The sequence below is a fragment of the Pelodiscus sinensis genome, chromosome 4 (genome assembly GCF_052426305.1).
Source record: "Pelodiscus sinensis isolate ZL-2025 chromosome 4, ASM5242630v1, whole genome shotgun sequence".
NCBI lineage: Eukaryota > Metazoa > Chordata > Testudines > Trionychidae > Pelodiscus > Pelodiscus sinensis.
This window is the reverse complement of record NC_143055.1, coordinates 74,811,958-74,834,975: the sequence shown is the minus strand read 5'-3', so window position 1 is coordinate 74,834,975 and position 23,018 is coordinate 74,811,958. Positions and strand designations below refer to the sequence as shown.

Genomic DNA, 23,018 nt, shown 5'->3' with positions numbered 1-23,018 from the left:
CAAGTTTTGGCAACTCAAGTTTCTCAGACACAGAATTTCTTTATACTTCTTGTGCCAGACGGGTGGAGTCTGCTTCTTCATGTGGAAATGGCAAAGGGTTCAAATCCCAAAAGTGCACTGATATTCTGAGACCTCTGAGAAGCAAGATGAATCCACTTGGAGCCCCTTACTCTGCAGAAGCTAGACACTAGGACTGCATCTAGACTGGCATGATTTTGTGCAAATACTTTTAACGAAAAAGTTTTTCCATTAAAAATATTTGCGCAAGAGAGCATCTATACTGGCATGTGCCTTTGCGCAAAAGATTTGCTTTTGTGCAAAAGCATCCATGCAAGTGTAGACGCTGTCTTGCGCAAGAAAGCTCTGATGGCCATTTTAGCCATCGGGCTTTCTTGCACAAGAAATTAACATGGCTGTCTACACTGGCCCTCTTGCACAAGAGGGCTTATCCCTGAGCAGGAGCGTCGGAGTATTTGCCTAAGAACCACTGATTTTGTACATTAGGAAGTCAGTGATCTTACGCAAATACTCGCAGCCAGTGTAGACAGGCGGCAAAATCATGCCAGTCTAAATGCAGCCTAACTGAAGTAACACTTGAGCTTGCTCCCTGAATTTGAATGGCAGGAGAATCTGGTGAAATATGGCCACTTCTCTGCCTCTTCACAATGATCTGGATGTACAGGTCTCTCAGAATGGATGGGTTAGGAAAACCATGTTTTGCAGCCAGTTGTGCTCCACATTCCACAGCCAAACTGATTAATTTTTGGTCCAGGCCCTTCAATATCCATCTCTCACGATGTTTTACTCTGACATTTTTTCTAGCATATAATCACTGAAATGTAGCAAAACTTCAATTAATGAATATAAAGCAGTGCTTGCCTGCCTAAAATGCAGAATATTGTCATTTCCTAAGGAGGTTTATTGAGACTTTGATTAATTTGTAAATATAATTGGGATCAGTTCTATGAGTGGATTGGAAATGAGGTAATTGCGAACTGCAGGGAGCTTTTACATATATTTTTCTAAGTAGATTTGTTCTATTAAATTCCTTTGCTTTGATTTTACATCACAGTGAAACACTCAATCTGCAGATTATTTTAAACATACATGAGAATTAGGCTTTTGATAATGGCACTAAAATTAGTTCTACATTTTAAAACATGGCTAATACTTACCTTTATTTCTTGAACTTTCTTGACTCTTTTCTTGCTGGAATTAAAAAAGAAAGAAAAATGTGTCATTAACTGCATTAGTTATATTAGCAAATTAACAAGAAAAAAGATTTATCACACTGAGAACTGAACCATTTAAGTAACAACATCAGTTGGTGTGTTTATAAAACTCAATCGACTAAAAAAAACCATGTAGGAGTGCTGAAATCCTTTAAAAAATATAAGCAGAGGACATGAGTTAAGGTAGACATACTCAGAAGACTTTAAATCTGGATGTACTGTATGCAGAGGAATATATTGTAATTTTATTGTTCTTCTTGTTATTAACTATTGTCTGCTAAATACTTTATACATAATTTCAGACTGTGAAATATATATACTTCCAACTATATGCCTCCACTGTTTCTTCTAGTACTACCAGGGCTGGCTTTACCATGAGGCAAACTGAGGCGGCCACCTCAGGTGCCAGATTGTGGGGGGGTGCCACTAGGACCCAGAGTGTAGAAAATTGTGTCTGCTGCTGGTGCATATGTATTCTCTCTGCTCTAGATGCACAGAGATGGTGGAGTGCTGTGCTGGAGGGCACAAGAGACATAACAAGCAGGCATGAGAAAAGGTGGCATGGGGGCATCATTTGAGCTCCCCGCCTCAGGTGCCAAAATGTTGTGGGTCGGCCCTGAGTACTACCATTCATTCTCTGTATTATGGAGCTGATCTCCTATATCAGATAATATTGTTTCTATTGCCTGATCAAACAGAAATGTAGGGATCACACTAGTCCAATATCATGTCTCTGACAGCAGCCAATACTTGATGAACTTCTGAAAGGTGCAAAACAACCCAGTATGGGCAATTATACAATAATTTGCCCTCAAGTGATGTTTTCTCATCATTCCAAGTAATTAGTTAGAACATAAGAACGGCCGTACTGGGTCAGACCAAAGGTCCTTCTAGCCCAGTATCCTGTCTGCCGACAGTGGCCAGCACTAGGTGCCCCAGAGAGGGTGGACCGAAGACAATGATCAAGCGATTTGTCTCCTGCCATCCCTCTCCAGCCTCTGACAAACAGAGGCCAAGGACACCATTTTATCCCCTGGCTAATAGCCTTTTATGGACCTAACCTCCATGAAATTATCTAGCTTCTCTTTAAACTCTATTATAGTCCTAGCCTTCACAGCCTCCTCTGGCAAGGAGTTCCACAGGTTGACTACATGCTGTGTGAAGAAGAACTTTCTTTTATTAGTTTTAAACCTGCTACCCATTAATTTCATTTGGTGTCCTCTAGTTCTTCTATTTAGGGAACTAATAAATAACTTTTCTTTATCGGCCCTCTCCACACCACTCATGATTTTATTGACCTCTATCATATCCCCCCTCAGTCTCCTCATTTCTAAACTGAAAAGTCCCAGTTGCTTTAACCTCTCCTCATATGGGACCCGTTCCAAAACCCTAATCATTTTAGTTGCCCTTTTCTGAACCCTTTCCAAGGCCAAAATATCTTTTTTGAGGTGGTTAATTTATAGTCCTTATAGATGTCGTAAGTACTGTTTCCTCATGGATCCAAACAGGCCTGAACTTGTGTAAACAGAGATGAAAATTAATTGGTTAGTGATGGTAGCTGTGACAACCACATCACAATGCTGTAGGTAAACTCTCAGACAAATATGGGTGGATTCATCCAGGAACAGTGCTCTCTCTCAGAAGCAACACATAACTATCCTGAGGCTGTATCTCTGGAGTCTCCTTTCCTCTCCTCAGAGAGTTATAAATGTATCCTCTGTACTTGTGGACACCAGACACAAACTATTTTATCTTTTTTATTTCCACAGTATCTCCTGACATGAAATCCAGCCCCAAATTCATTTTCTTGCGCTGGGACTCACCTATCTAGCTAAGTATCAGTCTGTGATCAGCCAAAAACTGCAGTAACTCAGTCTTCTGCTGGGAAGACAGTAAAGATCATTTCACAGCCCACTGTATTTACTATCTTCTCTCATTGTCCATATTCATATCTACAATTGTATTTAAGCCTGCAAAGCTCTTTTCCATATCTTGTATGGGAGTAGATTGGACCATTCATTATTTTAGAACCAAGAAAACTATTTCCTTTAATGAAGTTTTAAATGTTTGTGTCTGTCAATTTCATTAGAGAAACATCTATAAAAAAGATGAAGGAAATCAAAAGAGATTTAAAGAGTTCTTCACAAGCACTTCCAGTCTCAACCTTCCTGCAACCATGTATTCAAAGTGGCGTTCACTTGCCACAAACATTTTTACATACAAATGCTCATCTGTTATACAAATATTTGTGAAGAATGAATGGAGAGCTGTGAATTCAGTTGAAGTGAATTCATGGTTTGTTTATATGATTTGAATAGAGATTTTTAAATTTTTCTGAAGAATTTTCCCATTTATGTTTTATGTTCTTATATAAAAAAGAAAGATCCTCAGTGAAAAAAATCAGTTTGAAGTTTAAGGTGGCATATTAATACAGAAACACAGGTGTTAAGCAGCATGCATTTTAAAAGCCCTTTTTTCCCCATGAGGAATATTACTTACTAAATAGTTTGAATTGTACTTAATTAATAATAAACAAAGAAAAGAGTCAGGCAAGTTGTGGAATTCTGCATCAGGATACAAAGAACCTTAAGCAATCCTGGAACTTAACTTACCAAAAGGCCCTCTCTCATTTATCTGAAACAAAAGCTAATGTAGACAACTCTTCTGTTTATTCATTTGATCTGTCTCTCTATTTGACACACATCTTGTTGGTTGCCTGGCAACTAAGGAAGTATTATTTCTCATTCAAGCATTAAGTGATATCATACCATATTCTTCTAATTTAATTTTAAGCATATTTTACTTTCTGATTGACAAGTTGTTTCTCTAGAAGTGCTGAAGTCCATGTAACAAGAATTTAGATGTACATAACTCAAAGAAAATACCTGATAAATACACACAGAGAATTTCATACAGTCACTAAATACCCTAATAACTCCATCTAAAGTAGGCACCTAATAAAGAAAACTTACAGTGAAACAGAGTTTAAAAATAAGGTATATGCTCAAGTGTAAATTGCCTTCAGTGGAACTATGACCCAATAAGGATCTGACCCCAAAATGTCAAGCATGTTTATTATATGCAATGACTGTCACAGTCAGTCTCTGATTTGTTTACCATGGAGCATTTTTTTTTGTTTGGTCTCTATCAGTTATTATTATACCAACAAAGTGTGTTGAGAATACGTTAACACAAAATACCTCATCAAGAATATATTTTTACTGAAACATATGAATATTTTACAATACTTGCAAAGTAACTATGATACTTTTGGTTTTGGTTTTGTTGCAAATTTATATACAACTAATAATGAGAGACTAAATATAACTACTACACTGGAGATTTTGTGTTCCCTACAAAAATAAACCAGACTGATTACATTTAATGTCCAGTTGCATTATCCTGTCTAAACTATTTGTAACATTTACCAAACCATATCTAAAGGATTTATAAGATTCTTAATATTTTGTGATATGCATTTACAATTCATTTGTATCAGTCATGAACAAGGTAAACATTGCAAACAATGTAAATGCCATGTCAGAGGGAGGGAAATTAGAAATAGATTCTCCTAGCAATATATGCTTTTCTCTAGATTACAGAGAACAGAGTCCCCTTCAAACATTACTTTTTCACAGAAGCCAACAAATGATTGTACACTGTGACTTAACACCAGCTTCTGCTTATTGGCAATAGCAAAACTTCACTGCCTGAAGCTAATTTTATGCTCCTACACACTTATTTAAAAAGCTACTGGGTATCTCATAACTGTAGGGAAGAAAATTATCACAGTACTGAGAGAGTATTTGATTATTCTACTATAGACACAAACTTTTACCTACTGTTAAAACCACTGTGAAACTAACTCTCTCACCTATGTGATGCCAAACATATTTATTATTTGAACTTTAAAACTTTCTCTTTATATCAGATAACCTCCTACTGGCAGCTGGATACAAATCAATCCTTGTATGTTTTTCCTTATGGGCTAGATACTGCTCCAGTGAATGTTTTGCTAATGATTTCAATGGTAACAAGAATTGTGTCCATGCTGCATCGATATAGAGCAGTGGTCCCCAAATTTTTACATCCTGCCTCTCAGTACAGGACAATAAGTGGCGCCATTGTGGGAAATAGAGCTGGAGTTGCAGCTGAGGGTAGGTGTGGGAGAAGGGAGCTGTGGCCAGGACCAGGTACGGAGCCAGAGCTGGGCTACAGCTGGGGCCATGGATGGGTGTGAAGCTATAGCCAGGGGCACAGGTCAGAGCCACAGCTAGGGACTGAGCCATGGCCAGAAGTAGGGCCATGAGCTCTTGGGTGGTACTTGTTCCTCAGAGCAACCTCTTCCTTCCTTTCACTGCCTGCCGCTGACCTGCTCTGCTCCTCTTTTTAAAGCCCTGCCTCAAGCTTGTGCAGGCTTTGCACATCTGGCTGAGTGGGGCAATCTGAATCCAGACCCATTTCCTTAACACCCTTCTTGCCACAGTGTAAAAAAAGCCCAATTAAAAACTAGTTAGAAGACATACTTAACTCTTAATTGCAAGATAATAGACTGATCTACTGGATCTTAAACTGTTTTAGATTACATGGCTAAATGATTCCTTATACAATGAGATTGTATTTGCTGACATTTTCAGCAGACCAGGTAAGTCAAATTCAAGGTAAATATTTGGGCCTAGTTCTAATCTTATACCAGTACTAGTTTTATTGTTAAAACAATGAAGAGTCCTGTAGCACATTGGAGACCAACAGTTTTATTAGGACATAAGCTTTCATGAGTAAGCCCCGTGTTATCAGATGTGTTGGATTGGAAATTATAGAGGCACATTGTAGTAAACTCCTTTGGTATCAGTATAAATGAAATCATAATGTTGCTTATGGGACTCTAAATTTGTGTAAATTACACTTCCTTCCACCCTATTAAGGATACAATCTGCTCTCATTCCGCTAGTGTAAATTTAGATCTAAAGGTTGAAACTCTCTAAATTGGGATGTTCTAGGACTAGAGTCCTAGAGAAGGGCTGGTGTTTGGGAGCCCTGTGGCAGAAGGGTTTACCAGAAGGGAAGCAGGAGCCTTGCATACAGTAGAGGGGCTTTCAGGTAGGGCAGTGGGACTGTGGCATGCAGAAGCGATGAGGCTGCCCGGGGTGGCAGCAGAAGTCTGGTGCACAGGGGCGGCGGGGATGCCCAGGAAGACAGGACAGTGGGGGTGAGGTGGATAGAGAGGCTAGCAACAAGCAAGGAGGCAGCTAGGCCAGGACTGGGGAAGCTGTGGCAGGAGGACAAGAAACTGGCAAAATCCCCAATCCAGGACCAGTCATGTCCTGAGGCTTCAAGACCAAGGAGGTCCAACCAGTAATTCAGTGGAATTGACTGTAAAATCAGAGGGTTCCTTGCAGAAAAGCAAAAAAGAAGGTGATTATATTACTAAAAAAAAATGAATTTTCTGCAGACCAAAAACATTTAGAAAGGCATGGGAAGGGGATTACTATGCAGGTGTATGAAGGGCTTCTGCTCATTGAGCATGATCTATGTGGTGCTCATAGCCTCTCTCTGCAGAGAAAGAGCAGGAATAAAATTGTTTAGAAAATGTGGAAAGATGTTGATGAAGAAAACTGTTTTAATTAAAGTTTTCAACAAAAAAAACTAAAAAGTTTTCATTTTTTGCAGTTCTGCTAAAAATGAAAACATCTGGTTTTCTGGAAAGTTATCTGCAAATTTTTTCATTTTGTGAAAATCCAATTTTCAGTTGGAAAAAGCATTCAGCTGGAAAATTTTCAACCAGCCCTGGGCAAGGACCTGAGTCTCAATTTCAGTTCGCTGACAAGAGACTGCAGCCTTGTAAACTTTGACTTTCTGCCATCTAGCATCCTCGTGTGAGTGCAGTTTGAGTTGCCAGACCAGAACTTGTAGAAGTGATGTTGACCCAGAAAGGGTTATCAGACTAGATGCAATGCTAATGAGCTATGGAATAAATCCTCTCTATTCCTTCTGGCTAGAGGGAATTTGCTGCATATTGATGCCTTTGACCAGAAAAAAAGAAAGCTAAAAATGTAGAGAAAGCCAGCTTTAAGTGAAAGTACATAAATTCACATTCCTCACTACCTAAATCCTGGGTACCACTAGGGTGCCATCACTTTGTAGGTTAAATTGTGAACTATACCAAATAAAAACAGCACAGGTTAGTGATGAATCCAGTGTAGATTAGAAATAAGTTAATAATGGATTTAAAAAGCTAAACTTTAACCATACTGAGGTTGCATTCTTTGTCTCCTTAGAACAGCCCTGTTGAGAGGTAAAACCGGCCTTCAGAGACAGAGAAAATTCCGTCTCCCATCGCTTGGCAGGAGTCAGCAGCAGCCACAGTTATCACGATCCATATGCACCGGTAAGGTCAGCAAGTTATTATTTTAACTTTGGAAGATTATTTCTATTTTTTTCCTCGTTTGTACAGCACAATAGATCTCTAATCCTAAATTGGCTTTTGGAGTTCCACTTTAAGAAAATAATACATCAAACTAATAATACATCTTTTTAGCAGTCATTACATGTAAATATTCAACTGCTGTTGTGCTGTAATTAAAACAGACACTTGTATATACAAAAAAGTCAGTGTAACTCTATATATTATTACATATGTTATAACATTAATCTCTCCTCTGCACTTTAACCTTAAAGCAAATCATTTTCTGAAGGTTTTACATTCACAGAAATGAGATCTATTCAAATAAAAATAAAACTGATTATGTGAATAAAAACATACAACAATATCCACTGTCACAGATAATTTGCAACCAGCACAAATTATCCAGTTTCCCAAGGGTTTCTCATCTGCTACAATGTACCAAGTTTTCAATCCAATATGCTCTAGCCAACTTTATCAGATGAGTTGCATGGCATTGCATCATATTATGTTGCATCATGTTGTGTCAGCCTAGTCTAGAGAAATGTGGTATGTAGAATACATCAGAAGTGGAAAGAAGCTAGTCTATTGTGCTAGACAGGCTCTATTCAATCTTAACTTTTCAAAGCACAGTAGATGAAAGTGCTGAAAATGTCAATTTTTCCACTTTATTTGTGAATTAGAAAAGATCATGGATGGCTGACCACACAAATTGCAACTCTAGGACATCATGAGTTTTAAGCTACTTGCAGTATATCTTAACCCAGGGGATGTAAAAGAACTGATTTAAATATACTGAAATGCTCTTGCAGGAGTAAAATCTTCCTTTATGACAACTGCTATATCATCTAAGTCATAATACACAAATACACTCAATCTTTCTTAGAGAATTCTGACATTATTATTGTTCAGCTATGACTGGGTAAACAGCATGGGTGTAGTTTGAAATTTGTATTTGTCAAGGAAGCTTTAACTTCTCAGTAACATTAACTTTTCTGAAACAAAAAAACTAGGACTATGTAGCACTTTAAAAACTAACAAGATGGTTTATTATGTGATGAGTTTTCATGGGCCAGACCCACTTCCTCAGATCAAATAGTGGAAGAAAATTGTCACAACCATATATACCAAAGGATACAATTAAAAAAATGAACACATATGAAAAGGACAAATCAAATTTCAGAACAGGAAGGGAGTGTGGTGGGAGGGGTAAATGTCGGTGAGCTAATGATATTAGAGGTGATAATAGGGGAAGCTATCTTTGTAATGAGTAAGAATTAAAGTCTTTCTTCAAACTTAGGAGTAAAGTGTCAAATTTAAAAGGAATGACAGTTCAGAGGATTCTCTTTCAAGTATAGTCTTAAAAGGCCTTTGAAGCAGGATGCAGGTATCAAGTCGTTGAGACAATGTCGGTATTTGTATGAGTCAGTGGGTTTTCTGTGGAGAGCGGTGTCTAATTTTCCTAACAGATATTTTTATGCTAATATCTTTATGACTGACCTAGAACAATGTTTCCTCAACTCCCGTCCCCTTTTGCCCCTTCTCTACTTATGCTACAGCGATGACATCTTTATTATCTGGACGCATGGCCAAGAAACACTGGAGACATTCCACAGAGATTTTAACAACCTACACCCCACCATCAATCTCAGCCTGGACCATTCTACATGAGAGATCCATTTGACACCACAGTACAAATCAGCAATGGAAAATTAGACACCACTCTCTACAGAAAACCCACTGACTCATACAGTTACCTACATGCTTCCAGCTCCCATCCAGAACACACCGTACGATCCATCATTTATAGCCAAGCCCTACGATACAACCATATCTGCTCTAATCCCACTGACAGAGACCAGAAACTTCAGGATCTCTACCAAGCATTTATATACCGCAACTACCCACTCGGAGAAATAAAAAAGCAGATTGAAAGAGCCAGACGAATACCTAGAAACCATCTACTTCTAGACAGACCTAAGAAAACCAACAATAGAACACGACTTGTCATCACCTGCAGCCCCCAACTTAAACCTGTCCAACACATTATCAATAAACTACAGCCTATACTGGAACAGGATACTAAACTCCAAGAGGCTCTGGGAGACAGACCCATAGTCTCCTATAGACAACCACCTAACCTCAGGATGATTCTTACCAACAACCACAGGACATACCACACTAATACCAACCCTGGTACCTTCCCTTGCAACAAACCCCAGTGCCAGCTTTGTCCACATATTCACTCTGCTGATACCATTATTGGACCTAACCAAGTGAATTATAAGATCAGGAACACATATTCCTGTGCATCCAGAAATATAATTTATGCTATCATGTGCCAAAAGTGTCCATCTGATATGTACATTGGACAAACATCTCAGACACTTCGCCAAAGGATCAATGCCCACAAAACAGATATTAGACAGGACCACAAAGAAAAAACAGTTTCTTGCCATTTCAACCAGAAAGGACATTGTCTCAACAACTTGATTACCTGCATCCTGCGCTTCAAAGGCCTTTTAAGACTACACTTGAAAGAGAATCCTCTGAACTGTCATTCATGCTTAAATTCGACACTTTACGCCTAAGTTTGAATAAAGACTTTAATTATCTCACTCATTACAAAGATAGCTTCCCCAATTATCACCTCTAACATCATTAGCTCACAGAAATTTACCTCCCTCCCCTGCCCTTCTGTTCTGAAATTTGATTTGTCCTTTTCATGTGTGTTCTCTTTTTTTTTAATTGTATCCTTTGGTATATATGGTTGTGACAATTTTCTTCCACTATTTGATCTGAGGAAGTGGGTCTGGCCCATGAAAGCTCATCACCTAATAAACCATCTTGTTAGTCTTTAAAGTGCTACATAGTCCTGTTTTTTGTTTCAGCTACATCAGACTAACACGGCTACATCTCTATCATTAACTTTTCTGTTTCTTTACTGTCACTGAGTAGCAGACAGGGAGGTGACGAGGACTCTAAGGGTATGTCTAGACTGCATCCCTCTGTCGACAGAGGGATGCAGATTATGTGGGTTGACATTGCAAATGAGGCAGGGATTTAAATATCCCGTGCCTAATTTGCATAAAAATGACCACCACGTTTTGCTGACTTAGCATTTTGTCAGCAAAAAATGTCAGTCTAGAGGGGGATCTGTTGAAAAAGAAAGCCTTTTTTGACAGATCCTGTAAACCTCCTTGCAGGAGGCATAAGGGATCTGTCGAAAAAGGCTTTCTTTCTCGACCGATCCCCCTCTAGACTGCCGCTTTTTGCTGACAAAGTGTTGAGTCAGCAAAATGTGGCAGCTCTTTTTATGCAAATTAGGCACGGGATATTTAAATTCCTGCCTCATTTGCAATGTCAACCTTCCTAATCTGCATCCCTCTGTCGACAGTGAGATGCAGTCTAGACATAACCTAACATAGCGGCTAAAGAAAGTAATACACCATTATTCAAAAATATATGAAAAGTGATAGATTTGGTATATATTTAAACTAAAGCCATCAGATTATTATATGAAGAAGGAATGTAGCATCTTAGTCAGAGCCTTTTTAAATCTATACATTCTGATATCTGTTTTGTTTTGTTATTCATGCATAGCTGGCTCAAGCAAAGTTGATCAACAGGGGGCAAATTTTCAAAAAGTGCAGGAGCATAGGTTCCACTGAGTTTCAATTAGTCTTGTGCTCCTAAAATCTTTAGACACGTTTAAAAATCTCTTCCTAGATAAATATACATCGTCACTACTCATAGATGAGCACTGTATTACATATATGCCTTCTGGAGTCAGGGCAAGAAGAATGAGAGAAGCATCATTTCTTCAAGCCAAAAGCCTTTCACAAATTCTATCAAGGGTAAACAGATTTAAAAAAAATATTTGTTGTATTAAAAGTGGAAAGGTTGAATCCATAAAACTCAAACACAAAATATGAATTAGTCCAAGATATGGCAGGTTATCCTTAGCATGTGAATGAATGATTAAAATTTTGCTAACATAAATTACTAATTAACAAAATTGGGAAGGAAGAGAGAATACAGACTTCCTTACTTGATTAACATATTTTTGATAATGAAAATTCATCATTAGTCATATCATAGAATGTAGTTATCATGCAAAATATGGTGCTCATTTAATTCTGTATTTCTTCTCTGTTAGCATTGCATTACTAAAAACATAATTTCATTACCAACAACTTTTTGTAATGAACCATAAGGAAGATTTGCTATAGAATACAATATGGTTATGGGAGAACATTGGAGATACAGGCAGTCCCCGGGTTACGTACAAGATAGGGACTGTAGGTTTGTTCTTAAGTTGAATCTGTAAGTAAGTCGGAACTGCCATCCAGATTCAGCCGCTGCTGAAACTGACCAGCAGCTGACTACAGGAAGCCCGAGGCAGAGTTGCTCTGCCCCGGGCTTCCTGGAATCAGCCGCTGATCAGTTTCAGCAGGCTGAATCTGGACGCCAGTTCTTACATACAGATTCAAATTAAGAACCCCAAGCATCCCCAAGTCAGCTGCTGCTGAAACTAATCAGCGGCTGATTCCAGGAAGCCCGGGGCACAGCAACTCTGCTTCGGACTTCCTGTAGTCAGCGCTGGTCAGTTTCAGCAGCGGCTGACTTGGGGACCCCTGAGGCAGAGAAGCTTGGGTGCTGCTGGGTTGCTCCAGTAGCGCAGCTCCTCGGCGCTACTGGACCAACCCAGCAGCATCCAAGCTGTTCTGCCCCAGGCGTCCTGATTCAGCCGCTGCTGAAACTGACCAGCAGTGGCTGAATCAGGACGCCTGGGGCAGAGCAGATGGGGTGATGCCGGGTTGGTCCAGTAGTGCCCAGAGCGGCGCTACGGGACCAACCGGCAGCGTCCCAGCTGCTGTACCACAGGCGTCCGGAGCAAAGCCGCGGAGCACGCCGGCAGCGGGACAGCTGCAGCGCGTCTGGGCTGTTCGCTGCCCATGTGCTCCGCGGCTTTGCTGCCCATCTCCCTGGTCTGCTGGAAACCAGCAGACCAGGGAGACGGGCAGCAAACCCCGTTCGTAACTGCGGATCCGACATAAGTCGGATCCACGTAACTCGGGGACTGCCTGTAATTTTCCCCATGATTTAAGAAAAGACAACATGTCCAAGTATTTTAACAACAATGTATTTAGAGCTTATATTGTATTTTTATGGTCTATATACCCTCAGAAATATCTAACTGCAGTAGGACAGGTAGACAACTAAAGCAAAAACCACAAGAAGTTGGGGGAAAAAGTAAAATTCAGTCACAAATGTCATGGACAGACACATTCTTACAAAAAGAATTCATGGATGGCTTTTCAGCAGAAGCTCTCAACAAGGGTCATACAATAACAGGGTAACCTGGATTTGTACAGATTATACACACAGGACTAAATTGTGGCATATGCTAAGCATCTATGGCATGACCCCCTCTTGCATAGCCATTCTGACACACAATACTAAAGACAGACTACACAGCCATTATCTCTTCAGAACTCTAAATGTCAAGCTTGGGCTACAGCCCTACTATTCACTGGGCAGAGCATCAGAAGGAGTGTTGAAATTGGCTGTTTGCAACTTGGCGGTGGTGCTGAAAATGCAAGCATGGTCCATATAACCAGAAATCCTGATGGTCTGTAGTGACTGATGAGATTGTAGCCTTGGGGTCATATTACATGTAATGTGAAGAAGTGCGAAGAAAAAATTCTTAGTCTGCTGCTCAGACAGGGACAGAAGATTGGAAAAAGAGAATGGAAAGGTAACATTCTCACCACAGAGAATGGAAAGGTAACATTTACTTAGTAAATCAGTGCCAAGGGTCCAGAATAATTGCCTGCATAGAGGGAGCTGGGACACAAACTTAATACCACAACTAATGGGAGTTCTTCCTGAGTGACAAAGTGGTGAAGCCTTGATTTCAGGATAACTTGTAAAACCTCAGAAAAGGATTGGGGAGGTCCAGAGTGAAGAATTTTGTTTAATAATAAATTAAACTCCAGTAGGGACAACTGTTGTGAAACATAACTTGTGTTTAAGTTTCACTGAGCTGAATCATTGAAGAGTGGAAAATGTGAACATGGTGGCTCACCCAGATGGGTATGGAATATAACAGTAATCCTCCTGCACTGCTGTTAGAGTCCACAACAAATTACTACTGCACCAGAGCAAGGAGGAAACGTGACATACAGGTGTGTTTCTGAGTTATAATGCCTTCAGGTCTAAAGCACCAATCCTTAATCAAGAATGTGCCTAAAGGCACAATCTAGCACATGATTTTTTTTTCCTGTTACAACTTTTTGTTATTGGTTAAATTAGCTCACTACAAAATGAGCATTAATATCACAGTAATATTATATAAATCATGTAGATTTCTGCAAACCCAATTACATTATCCTGACTAACAATTCTTTCACGAAAGAGGTAATGAGAAAGAAATCTCTTTTACAAGCACTTAGCTGGTAAGCTTGCACCTGCAAAATCATTGATGACATGTGAGAAATGTTTACTTAAAACTGCTGCCCAATATAAAAACACCTATATGCAGCAGGTTGCAAATAGACCGAAAGGGATTTAAGCACCACCAGTTACAGATCAGTCCATCTGTCCCAATTAGCAGTTGTGGTTGAAAGAAGCTGACAAGGAGCTTCTATTTTTAACTTACCTTTAGATTCCAGGAACCTCATTTCAGTAAATCATCTCTTTCTAGTCAGATTGTACAGCTCTCTCTTGCTGCTTATTCATTTTAAATCTAGATCTACCAGCTCAAAAGTATTCCTCTAAGATGGCTACTATCCTGATCACTCCTACTCAGCCTTTGTCACTGCTTTAAAAAAATCCTCAAACTTATTAGCATACAGAAAAGCATGCTGAGGATATTTTGCACTACACAGAAATGCACATAGGAAAGCAAAACACTATTACTCTGGCAATTTCTGCAACCTTTGCATTTACCACAACTTATAAAATAACCTGTTTATTTTTTAGAACTTCAGATCATGCTATTTATAGACTTATTTAAAGTTACACCAAATGATAGCATGATATTCATCAGTCTAAAATCTTCAAGCAGACTGTAAGGCCTGATTCTGCAATGCAATCTTCCTCACTACTCCCTCTACTTAATTTCAATACAAATTTTGGGTTCATCTTTCCTTATAGGATTGATCCCTGCAAAAATGGAGGCAGGGGAAAGGTCTCTGGGCAGCCCTGTATGCTATTGCAATTTTGCTCCAACTTAATTTCTCCAAGTAGAATCACAATGGATTCAGTTTAAAACTCCCAAGTTAAGGAGAAGCCAACATATGTCAACATAATAACATGACCTCTTTTTATTCAGACCTCAGACTAAACCTTATTGTCACAAACACTTCATTAGGGTTCTCAGACTTACAGTCCATACCCAAATCTGTGAGATATGCTTGCTTCTTAGTGTCTGAGAGATCAGTTGTCACCCACTGCAATCTACTGTACTTAGCTTCTATTATTTCATCCATCTTCCCTGCCCAACCTCCTGTTGTTTATATGGTTCAGTGGTTCAGAGCCGCATCTCCTTGATACCCAGGCTGCAGGGTTCCATCTTTAACGGGTAAAGTATACTTTTTAACAAAATGCTGTTTCACAGCTGCTAATTGTACTGAAGGGAAGAAAATGATTACTAATACATAAAGACTTACCCGAGGTACAGGGCCAGATTAAGGGGCTGCAGCCCAGTGTACCAACCTAAAGATGACCCCTTTAGCCTGGGGCCATTGACTACAACCACTACACCCATGTGTTCTGGGCCAGCCCTTCCTAGGGAGGGAGGTAGCTCTGTGTTCCTTACCCTTCATTTGTGCTGGAGATGAATCGCCACAAGCACCAGAAAGCTCTATCCACATTGTGCCTTCACCTAGAGGCTCTATTCCCGCAGTGCCCATTGGCTGGGAATTACTGTCAATGGGAGCTATGGGGGGTGGTGCCTGTAGAGGAGCACAGGGCAGAGCAGGCTGCACAGAACTACTCTTCTCCCTCACATACACCAAGTGGGAGCTGCCCCAGGTAAGCATCCTGCACCCCAACCCCTGCCTCAGCTTTGAGTCCCCTCCTAAATCCAGCTCCCTCTCCGACCCTACATCCCCACCCCATGCCCCAGCCTTGAGCCCCCTCCCATGCCCTAAGTCTCTATTCTCCTAGACCCTACACCCCAACACTGAGCCCACTCTAGCACCCTAACTCCCACCCAGACACCAAAACCCCACTCCATGCCCCAGTCCACACATTAAGTCCCTCCCAGACCTCTCACCCAAACTCAGAGCTCCACTCTAGTACCCTTGCACCCTCCTAGACCTTGCACCCCAACTCTGAACCCACTCCTGCACCCTAAGTCCTACTCAACTCTCGAATCTCTATCCTATCTCCTGGAAACTGAACCCCACATTTTGGCCCCATGCTGGAGCCTATGGGGCCCCCAGAAGAGTTAATATGGCCCTGCCTGAGTAAACCTTAAGCCAGTGCAGTTTTACAGAAAACTACAGTACAGTTCTCAATGGTTCTGCCTACAGGAGCAATCTGACCACCAAACAACAGACCATAAGCAGCTCTTCCTTTTTCACTGCAGCTGGAATTCACTTTGGGAGACCAGTTGTCCAGATTTTATACGAACAGTCTCGATATACTTGGTTTTATGTAGGCATGTATTATCCCCCTACCCATATCCTGATTTTTCACCTTTGCTATCTGGTCACCCTGAATTCTCTTCATTGGAGATGATCAGTACAAAACCTGCATTCTAAGCCTCTTTTCAGACCTTAACATGAGGATTAAGTGGTGTAGACTGAAAAATATATTACCCTTTGGAAATATATAAAATATGACCACTACCACTGCATGATTTCTATAACCAGTTGAATTGACCTTTCCTAGTTGAAGATGGGAAATCTCTTTAACAGAGCAGGAGCAGCTTGGTTATAGCCCTGAAGCAGAACTTATGTGCAAAGTGATCAGAAAGAGCTGAATTATTACTATTAATGTTTGTTGTTGCCCTAATATTTAATTGCTGAAGCACTAAATACACATTTTCAGCATGGAAATACCTTTCTGTACATAAGGGCTACTTCTACACTGTCACCTTTTTCCGGAAATGCTTAAAACGGAACAGTTTTCCGTTTTAAGTATTTCTGGAAAAAGAGCGTCTACACTAGCAGGCTGCTTTTCCGGAAAAGCCCCTTTTCCGGAAAAGCATCTGTGGCCAATGTAGATGCGCTTTTCCAGAAAAAAGCCCCGATTGTCATTTTCGCGATCGGGGCTTTTTTCCGGAAAAGACTACTGTGCTGTCTACACTGGCCCTTTTCCGGAACAGTTTTCCGGAAAAAGGACTTTTGCCCGAGTGGGAGCAGCATAGTTTTTCCGGAAAAACAGCTGATTTCTTACAGTAAATCGTCACTGCTTTTCCGGAAATTCAAGGGGCCAGTGTAGACAGCTCGCAGCTTATTCCGGAAAAGCGACTGCTTTTCCGGAATAAGTGGCCCAGTGTAGACACAGCCAAGCAGTATGGGGATTTTTTTTTTTAAACACATTCCTGGGAAAGAAATAATGTACTAGAGGAAGGGAAATATGCTGTACTCTTACAATGCATAATACTAAATACCTAAAAAAAAAAGTGGGTGATTATGCAGTAAATATCTTCAAAAGAGTAACCAATGACATTCTCTAGATTTGGGTATCATGTTAAAAAGCTGAAAGGATTTTGAGAAATGTGGTTTCAAAACCACAAATTATAATTCAGCGTGGAAGGGGACTGATTTAACAGGTATCCAATTACCTCCAGCCTGTAAGTTCCTAAAACTCTTGGTAGTCACACAATATTTAAAAAGTATTTTTCTCCTAAAGAACAGTGTATTTTTAAAACATATCACAAATGGATTTTAGTTACACTCCCCTTTGCATTAATGTGAAGTAATTTGAATAAAATCTCATTCTCCTCTGAAAATTTTGGGGGAGGGGCTTAATTAACATATAATTTGTGTTGCATTCCATTTTTAATCCTGCACATTCTGATCTTATCAAGAAAAATGAACTTCACACTCCTTACTCATTGCAAAAATTTGGTGGGAAAGGAGAAAAAACTGAGAGAAGGAAAATTAGAAAACGGACAGCTTTGTTGTAAGTCATCTTCACACACACCAACAATTCAAGTAATTTTTAGGCTGCTTGAGGACATAATCATTTCTGGGACTTTACCATACACATTGGTGTTGATTAGAAGCCAGATTCTGAGGAATTTTCTATGAATTATATGCTGCTTTTACCATTCTTTTAAAAAGCAAGATAAGATAGTGTTGCAAAGAAAAACAGAAGTGGGTGGTGTGAATATTAATCAATGTATCTGCCCTTTGGTAAAGTGCTCAACTAAATATTTGAGGGATACACTCATTCTAACTTCAGATTTGATGAAAGATAATATTACATTGCATACTGTGTGACCTTTAGGAAACTAGAGTAAAATTAAGATGGTAATTTTGTATTAAATCTTAGAAAATTCCAGATTACATCAGGTTATGATAGCTGCATATCAATTAACTTTTCACTATGAACTAGAAAGCAAAGCTCTATAGACTACAGAGGTACTGGCAATTGACTGAAATCTCCCTACTGTGAAATAGGTAATTAATTTAAAGCTTTTGGTTATTTTCCTTCAGTGTTTATGTTAAAGGCAGGAAGCTTCTTATTTTTTAAAGCAAAGGCACTAATACTTTAATAATATAACCAAAAATCATTTTTAATTGTTCTAAAGTTATTAAGTGTTATAGCAAATATTCACCATGTTTTTAGAAGATCTAGCATATCTGTTTTTAATAGCCATAAGTGTTTAATCTTATTTTCCTGAACACATCACATTAAATCTTAATGCAGTAGAAATTGCTAAAGTATGTACACTTTTTTTTTTTCAGAGCATAGACATCTGTTTTTCTGTGTCATCCCTGTATTGGTTCCTTTCATAATCTTCTTGTTTCTATGATAAGGTCTTTTTTTTTGGGGGGGGGGGGGGGAGAGAGAACTGGCTTTTTGTTATCTTTTTTTCCATTCCTTAATTTGTGGTTGGGGAACTACTACGTTGGAAATTTATCTTTACTTTAGTGTATAGTCAGTATTATAACTTTTGTTTTAATCAGTTCTCATAAAACATGATCAGCTTCTTGCTTTACTTTCCAATATCCTTACTTTAAATTATATGATGGCAGAGAATAATATGATTTTTTTTAAAAAGACAGCATTTCTTTACAATAAAGGCTAATGTAGTGATTTGATATCACCTCTCCAAGACTTAACTTTAGCTCAACAGTAGTGCCAAGTTTTCTGGCTAGGGGGATGCAGAACTCAAAGTTTGCACTCCTAACCAATCAGATCCAAGTCAGTCACAATCTCTCTGAGTATCTTCCAACAGTTTAACCATAAAGAAGCTTTACTGTTAACTGAAACAAAGGAAGTCATTCTTCAGCCAGGCTGATTGAATACAAGAATGTGTAAATGTAGCAAATAATCTTATAACATCTCAGCCATTTCAAATTGTATTAGGTTGACAGGCAGTGTACAGAGTATTGGTTTGAATTCAATTTATAAAAAACAAGGCTTAACTCCATTAACTGTTGAAGTTGTAGAACTGTAGAAAGTGTAATCCCAAATGATCTTTAAATGTTTTTTTCTGTCAAAAACTTACAGCCAAATAGTGAAGCCAGGATTTGACAAAATCCTGACTGATATGATATAGTTGGGGTTGGTCCTACTTTGAACAAGGGGCTGGATTAGATGACCTCCTGAGCTTTCTTTCAATCCTAATCTTTTATTTTTCTATTTCTCCTTTATATTTAAAGATAGGAACCACAAAGTTTTATGCCATTAATCTGAAATTTTTCCTTTTTTAAGAATATAATTGAAGAAACTTTTAAGCATTTAATGTTTTCCCTTTCCAATAACTTCATCAGAGTCACCAGAGCTTGATTCAGGTGGGTTCTTTCTTCTGTTTCATTTTCCTAAGTACTTGTGCAGACTCTTCTACCTGTCTACAATCTATTATACCCAGTTTGGCTTACATGTTCTCAATTTGAGATTAGAGTTATCCTCATTTGTCACTTTATCAAAATAATAACTCCAAACTTTGTTTATTGATTCACCGTTCACTTATAAAATAATACTATTCATTTCTAATGTAAGCAAACTTGTTCACATCTCTCATCATTTTCTCTCTTGCCTTAGCAAGTTTATAGATGGCCTTCTGTCCCTGATGTCCTCACAGGCAGCTATATATCAGTTACATAGCTCATCACATGGGATACTATTAGCTGTCACAATTCTTCTGGCTGTTTTACCTCCACACATGCCATCTTATCAATGCTCAAATCACTCTGCTGCCATTTCCTTGAAGGTTACCCTTTTCTTCCACTCTGTGGCATCTTAAACTTGAGGATTTCACCACCAAGCCTCCCCCTTATCCTTTTTGACACTGGTTTCATCATTCCTAGGTCATTGTATGCTATTTCCGGAAAGCTGACTTTCATTCAAACCAAATGTCCTCCACATGTGCATAGACACTTTGCTGAATGGGGGCATTTGCTGCTCACCCTAATCCTACAGCCACTAACGTCAATATTTATACAACATTGGATTAGTTAGTAAAGTGGGTGATTCAAACAAAAATTTTAATATAGCTAAATGCAAATACATTTTTATTCCAGGTCATACATCTCAGAATAAAAAATGCTGGTCATAACTAGAGAATACATTAAGGTCTCCAGGAAACAATGTTTCTGAAAAGGATTTATGGTCTATAGTGGACAAATGACTATACATGAGCTCCAAGTGCAATGCAATAACAAGAAGGGCTAATGCAATCCTTGGAAGTAGAAACCTAAAAGTCATTTCTGTCATACTACATTCTAAATGTTTTTATTTGTTGCTGAATATGTCTGAGGAGATGTAGAGAGCTTATTTTGCCTCCTTACACAGCATTAGAGAGATTAATACTAGAATACTGTGTACATTTTGGTGTCCATATTTTTGAAAGAAAATAATTTTGAAAAATAAGAGGGGGGCAAAATAGTCACAAAAATGATTCAAGGGTTGGAAGGAATGCAATATAGTGAGACACACAAAGAGCTCAATTGGTCTAGTTTATCAAAAGATCAAGACGTGACAATGACATAACGAGTAAACATTGAAAAATAAAGTCTCTTTCATCCAGTGGAGAAAGGCATGCAAAAAACATTGGAACAAACTACCAAAAAGCTGGTAGATTCTCTAACTCTTCATGTCTTCAGATCAAATCTGGATACCTTTATAGAGCACATGCTTTTGTAAAGTGCAAGTTACTGATTCAATAGAGGGATAACTGTGTGAAAGTCTATTGTCCATGTTTTACGGGATTATACTAGAAGAGCTAATTATCTCTTTCAGACTTAAAAATACATGATTATGTGATTCATTTAAAAAGCACGATCCATTTTAGTCTAATATTTTCTTGTACTAATGTGTAATGATCATTCATTTAAGTTGGACTTTAATTAACAGTCTCACATTGACACCAGTTCAACTAGTGAAGACACATGGGCTCGTCTACATTGGCCCCTTTTCCGAAAGGGGCATGGTAATTTTTGAGATCGTAAAAGGGAAATCCGCGGGGGATTTAAATATCCTCCCCGGCATTTAAATAAAAATGTCTGCCGCTTTTTTCTGGCTTTTAGAAAAGCCGGAAAAGACCGTCTACACTGGCCAGATCCTTCGGAAAAAAGCCCTTTTCCGGAGCATCTCTTATTCCTACTTTGAAGTACTTTGAAATCCCGGCTTCATTTGCACTTTTGAAGTGCTTCAGTTACATCCTTCTTTCGAAAGAGGGATGTAGTCTAGATGAGCCCTAAGAGGAATAACAATGTAACCCCCATGATACATGACAGCATTTATCGATATCTATCAACAAGTTCCACTCCTATCTCAGAGGAAAGCCCTAACCCCATTTCCCCCTCTCGCACTCCAGAAAATAAATTCCATTTCCTTGAGGCATTTTGTCTGTCTATTCTGCTGTGTTGGATATCCCAGTGGTGCTTTGCAAGTCCTCACCTTAGAAAACAATTCCTAGATATGAAAGCTCTTCTTTCTCATTAGGATCACCTAAATGTCACTTCTGGCATACGGCTCTCTGAATGTTTTTGTCTGGCTCCTCACTATCCCAGAGTCCCTTTGCTTCTCTTAGAGATTTTTTCCCCAGCAATAATAAAACAGACAATTCTATTCTTTCTCTACAGATCTGAAAGAGTAGCAGTCAGTTACAAGTCACTCTCTTAGAAAGATTCATCCTTTTTTAATCTCTTACAGAAAATAATAATAAAAAGATGTTTAGATTGAAAAATGCCTAGAGGGAGGCATGGACCCTGTCATGCAGAGTTTACTCTTAAAATTAGACAGACCAACTAGTTTAAGAATATATTAAACAGATTGTTATCGTGATAATTTGATAGCTATGATTCAATTTTGAGCTCAGAAAAGTTTGCAGGGCCTTTTTAAACAGAGGTAGGCTTCTGGACACCATGAATGAAAAATGTGGCTTTTGTGAAGAAAAAAAAAAGTAAGGGCAACGTTTTCAGAAGTGGACTTTTTGAAAATGAAGAAGTGGATTCTTCATTTTTTGAGGTAGGCATAACTTGAAAAACCTTGGGCCTGATTTTCAGATGTTCTAGCCACTCATAGGTCCAGCTTTAGTCAAGAGACGCTGCTGGTGCTCTGGTGTCTCCAGGGATAGCTACTGTCAGAGCAGATAGGAATTATGTATGGCTGGGAGGGAAGACAACAAAAATGGTTTTGCAGACTCCCTGAAAACTTTTGGCTTGGCTAGCTCTCTCAATGACTAATCTGACTGCTGTTTGCTTACACAGCTGTTCTGGCAAAAGGTGTGATCGTCATTCACATACTAATGTCTACTGCTTTAAAGAAAATCGCCTCCCCCTCCTGCATCCCTCCTTTAGCACCACTGGGATACCCTATCACCCACGATAGCATAGATAGACCTGTCTCTGCACAGGAGGAGAAGGGGAGCCTGAACGCACCTGCTACTCCATTGAATGCAAGTCCTTCAGCAGCTGCAGACCATCTTTTACCCTTCCTACCCTAACCTAGAGTTTGAACAATCCATATTAGGGAGGAACATGGAACCCTGTTCCCACATCCATCCCAGGGGAATCCCATTCCCTCCAATAGCCCAGGGAAACCCATTACTACACAGGAGCCACCTGTTTCAAACACTAAAGGTACGTCTACACAGCACTCTTAGCTCAAAATAAGTTACTCAATTTGTGTAGATTATTTTGAGTGTATTTTGAAATAGCACATATCGTAAAGTGCCAAATTTTGAAATA

At 39.2% G+C, this 23,018-nt stretch overlaps 1 protein-coding gene across 2 annotated transcripts in view; it reads right to left on the bottom strand.

Moving 5' to 3' along the window:
• Positions 1 to 23,018, bottom strand: part of FSTL5 (follistatin like 5) — a 549,779-nt gene that overhangs the window by 460,619 nt on the left and 66,142 nt on the right. For both annotated transcript variants that reach the window (XM_006121877.5, XM_006121878.5), the window contains exon 3: positions 1,176 to 1,209. In XM_006121877.5, the coding sequence (XP_006121939.4) occupies positions 1,176 to 1,209 (34 nt within the window). The remainder of the gene's footprint in view (positions 1 to 1,175; positions 1,210 to 23,018) is intronic.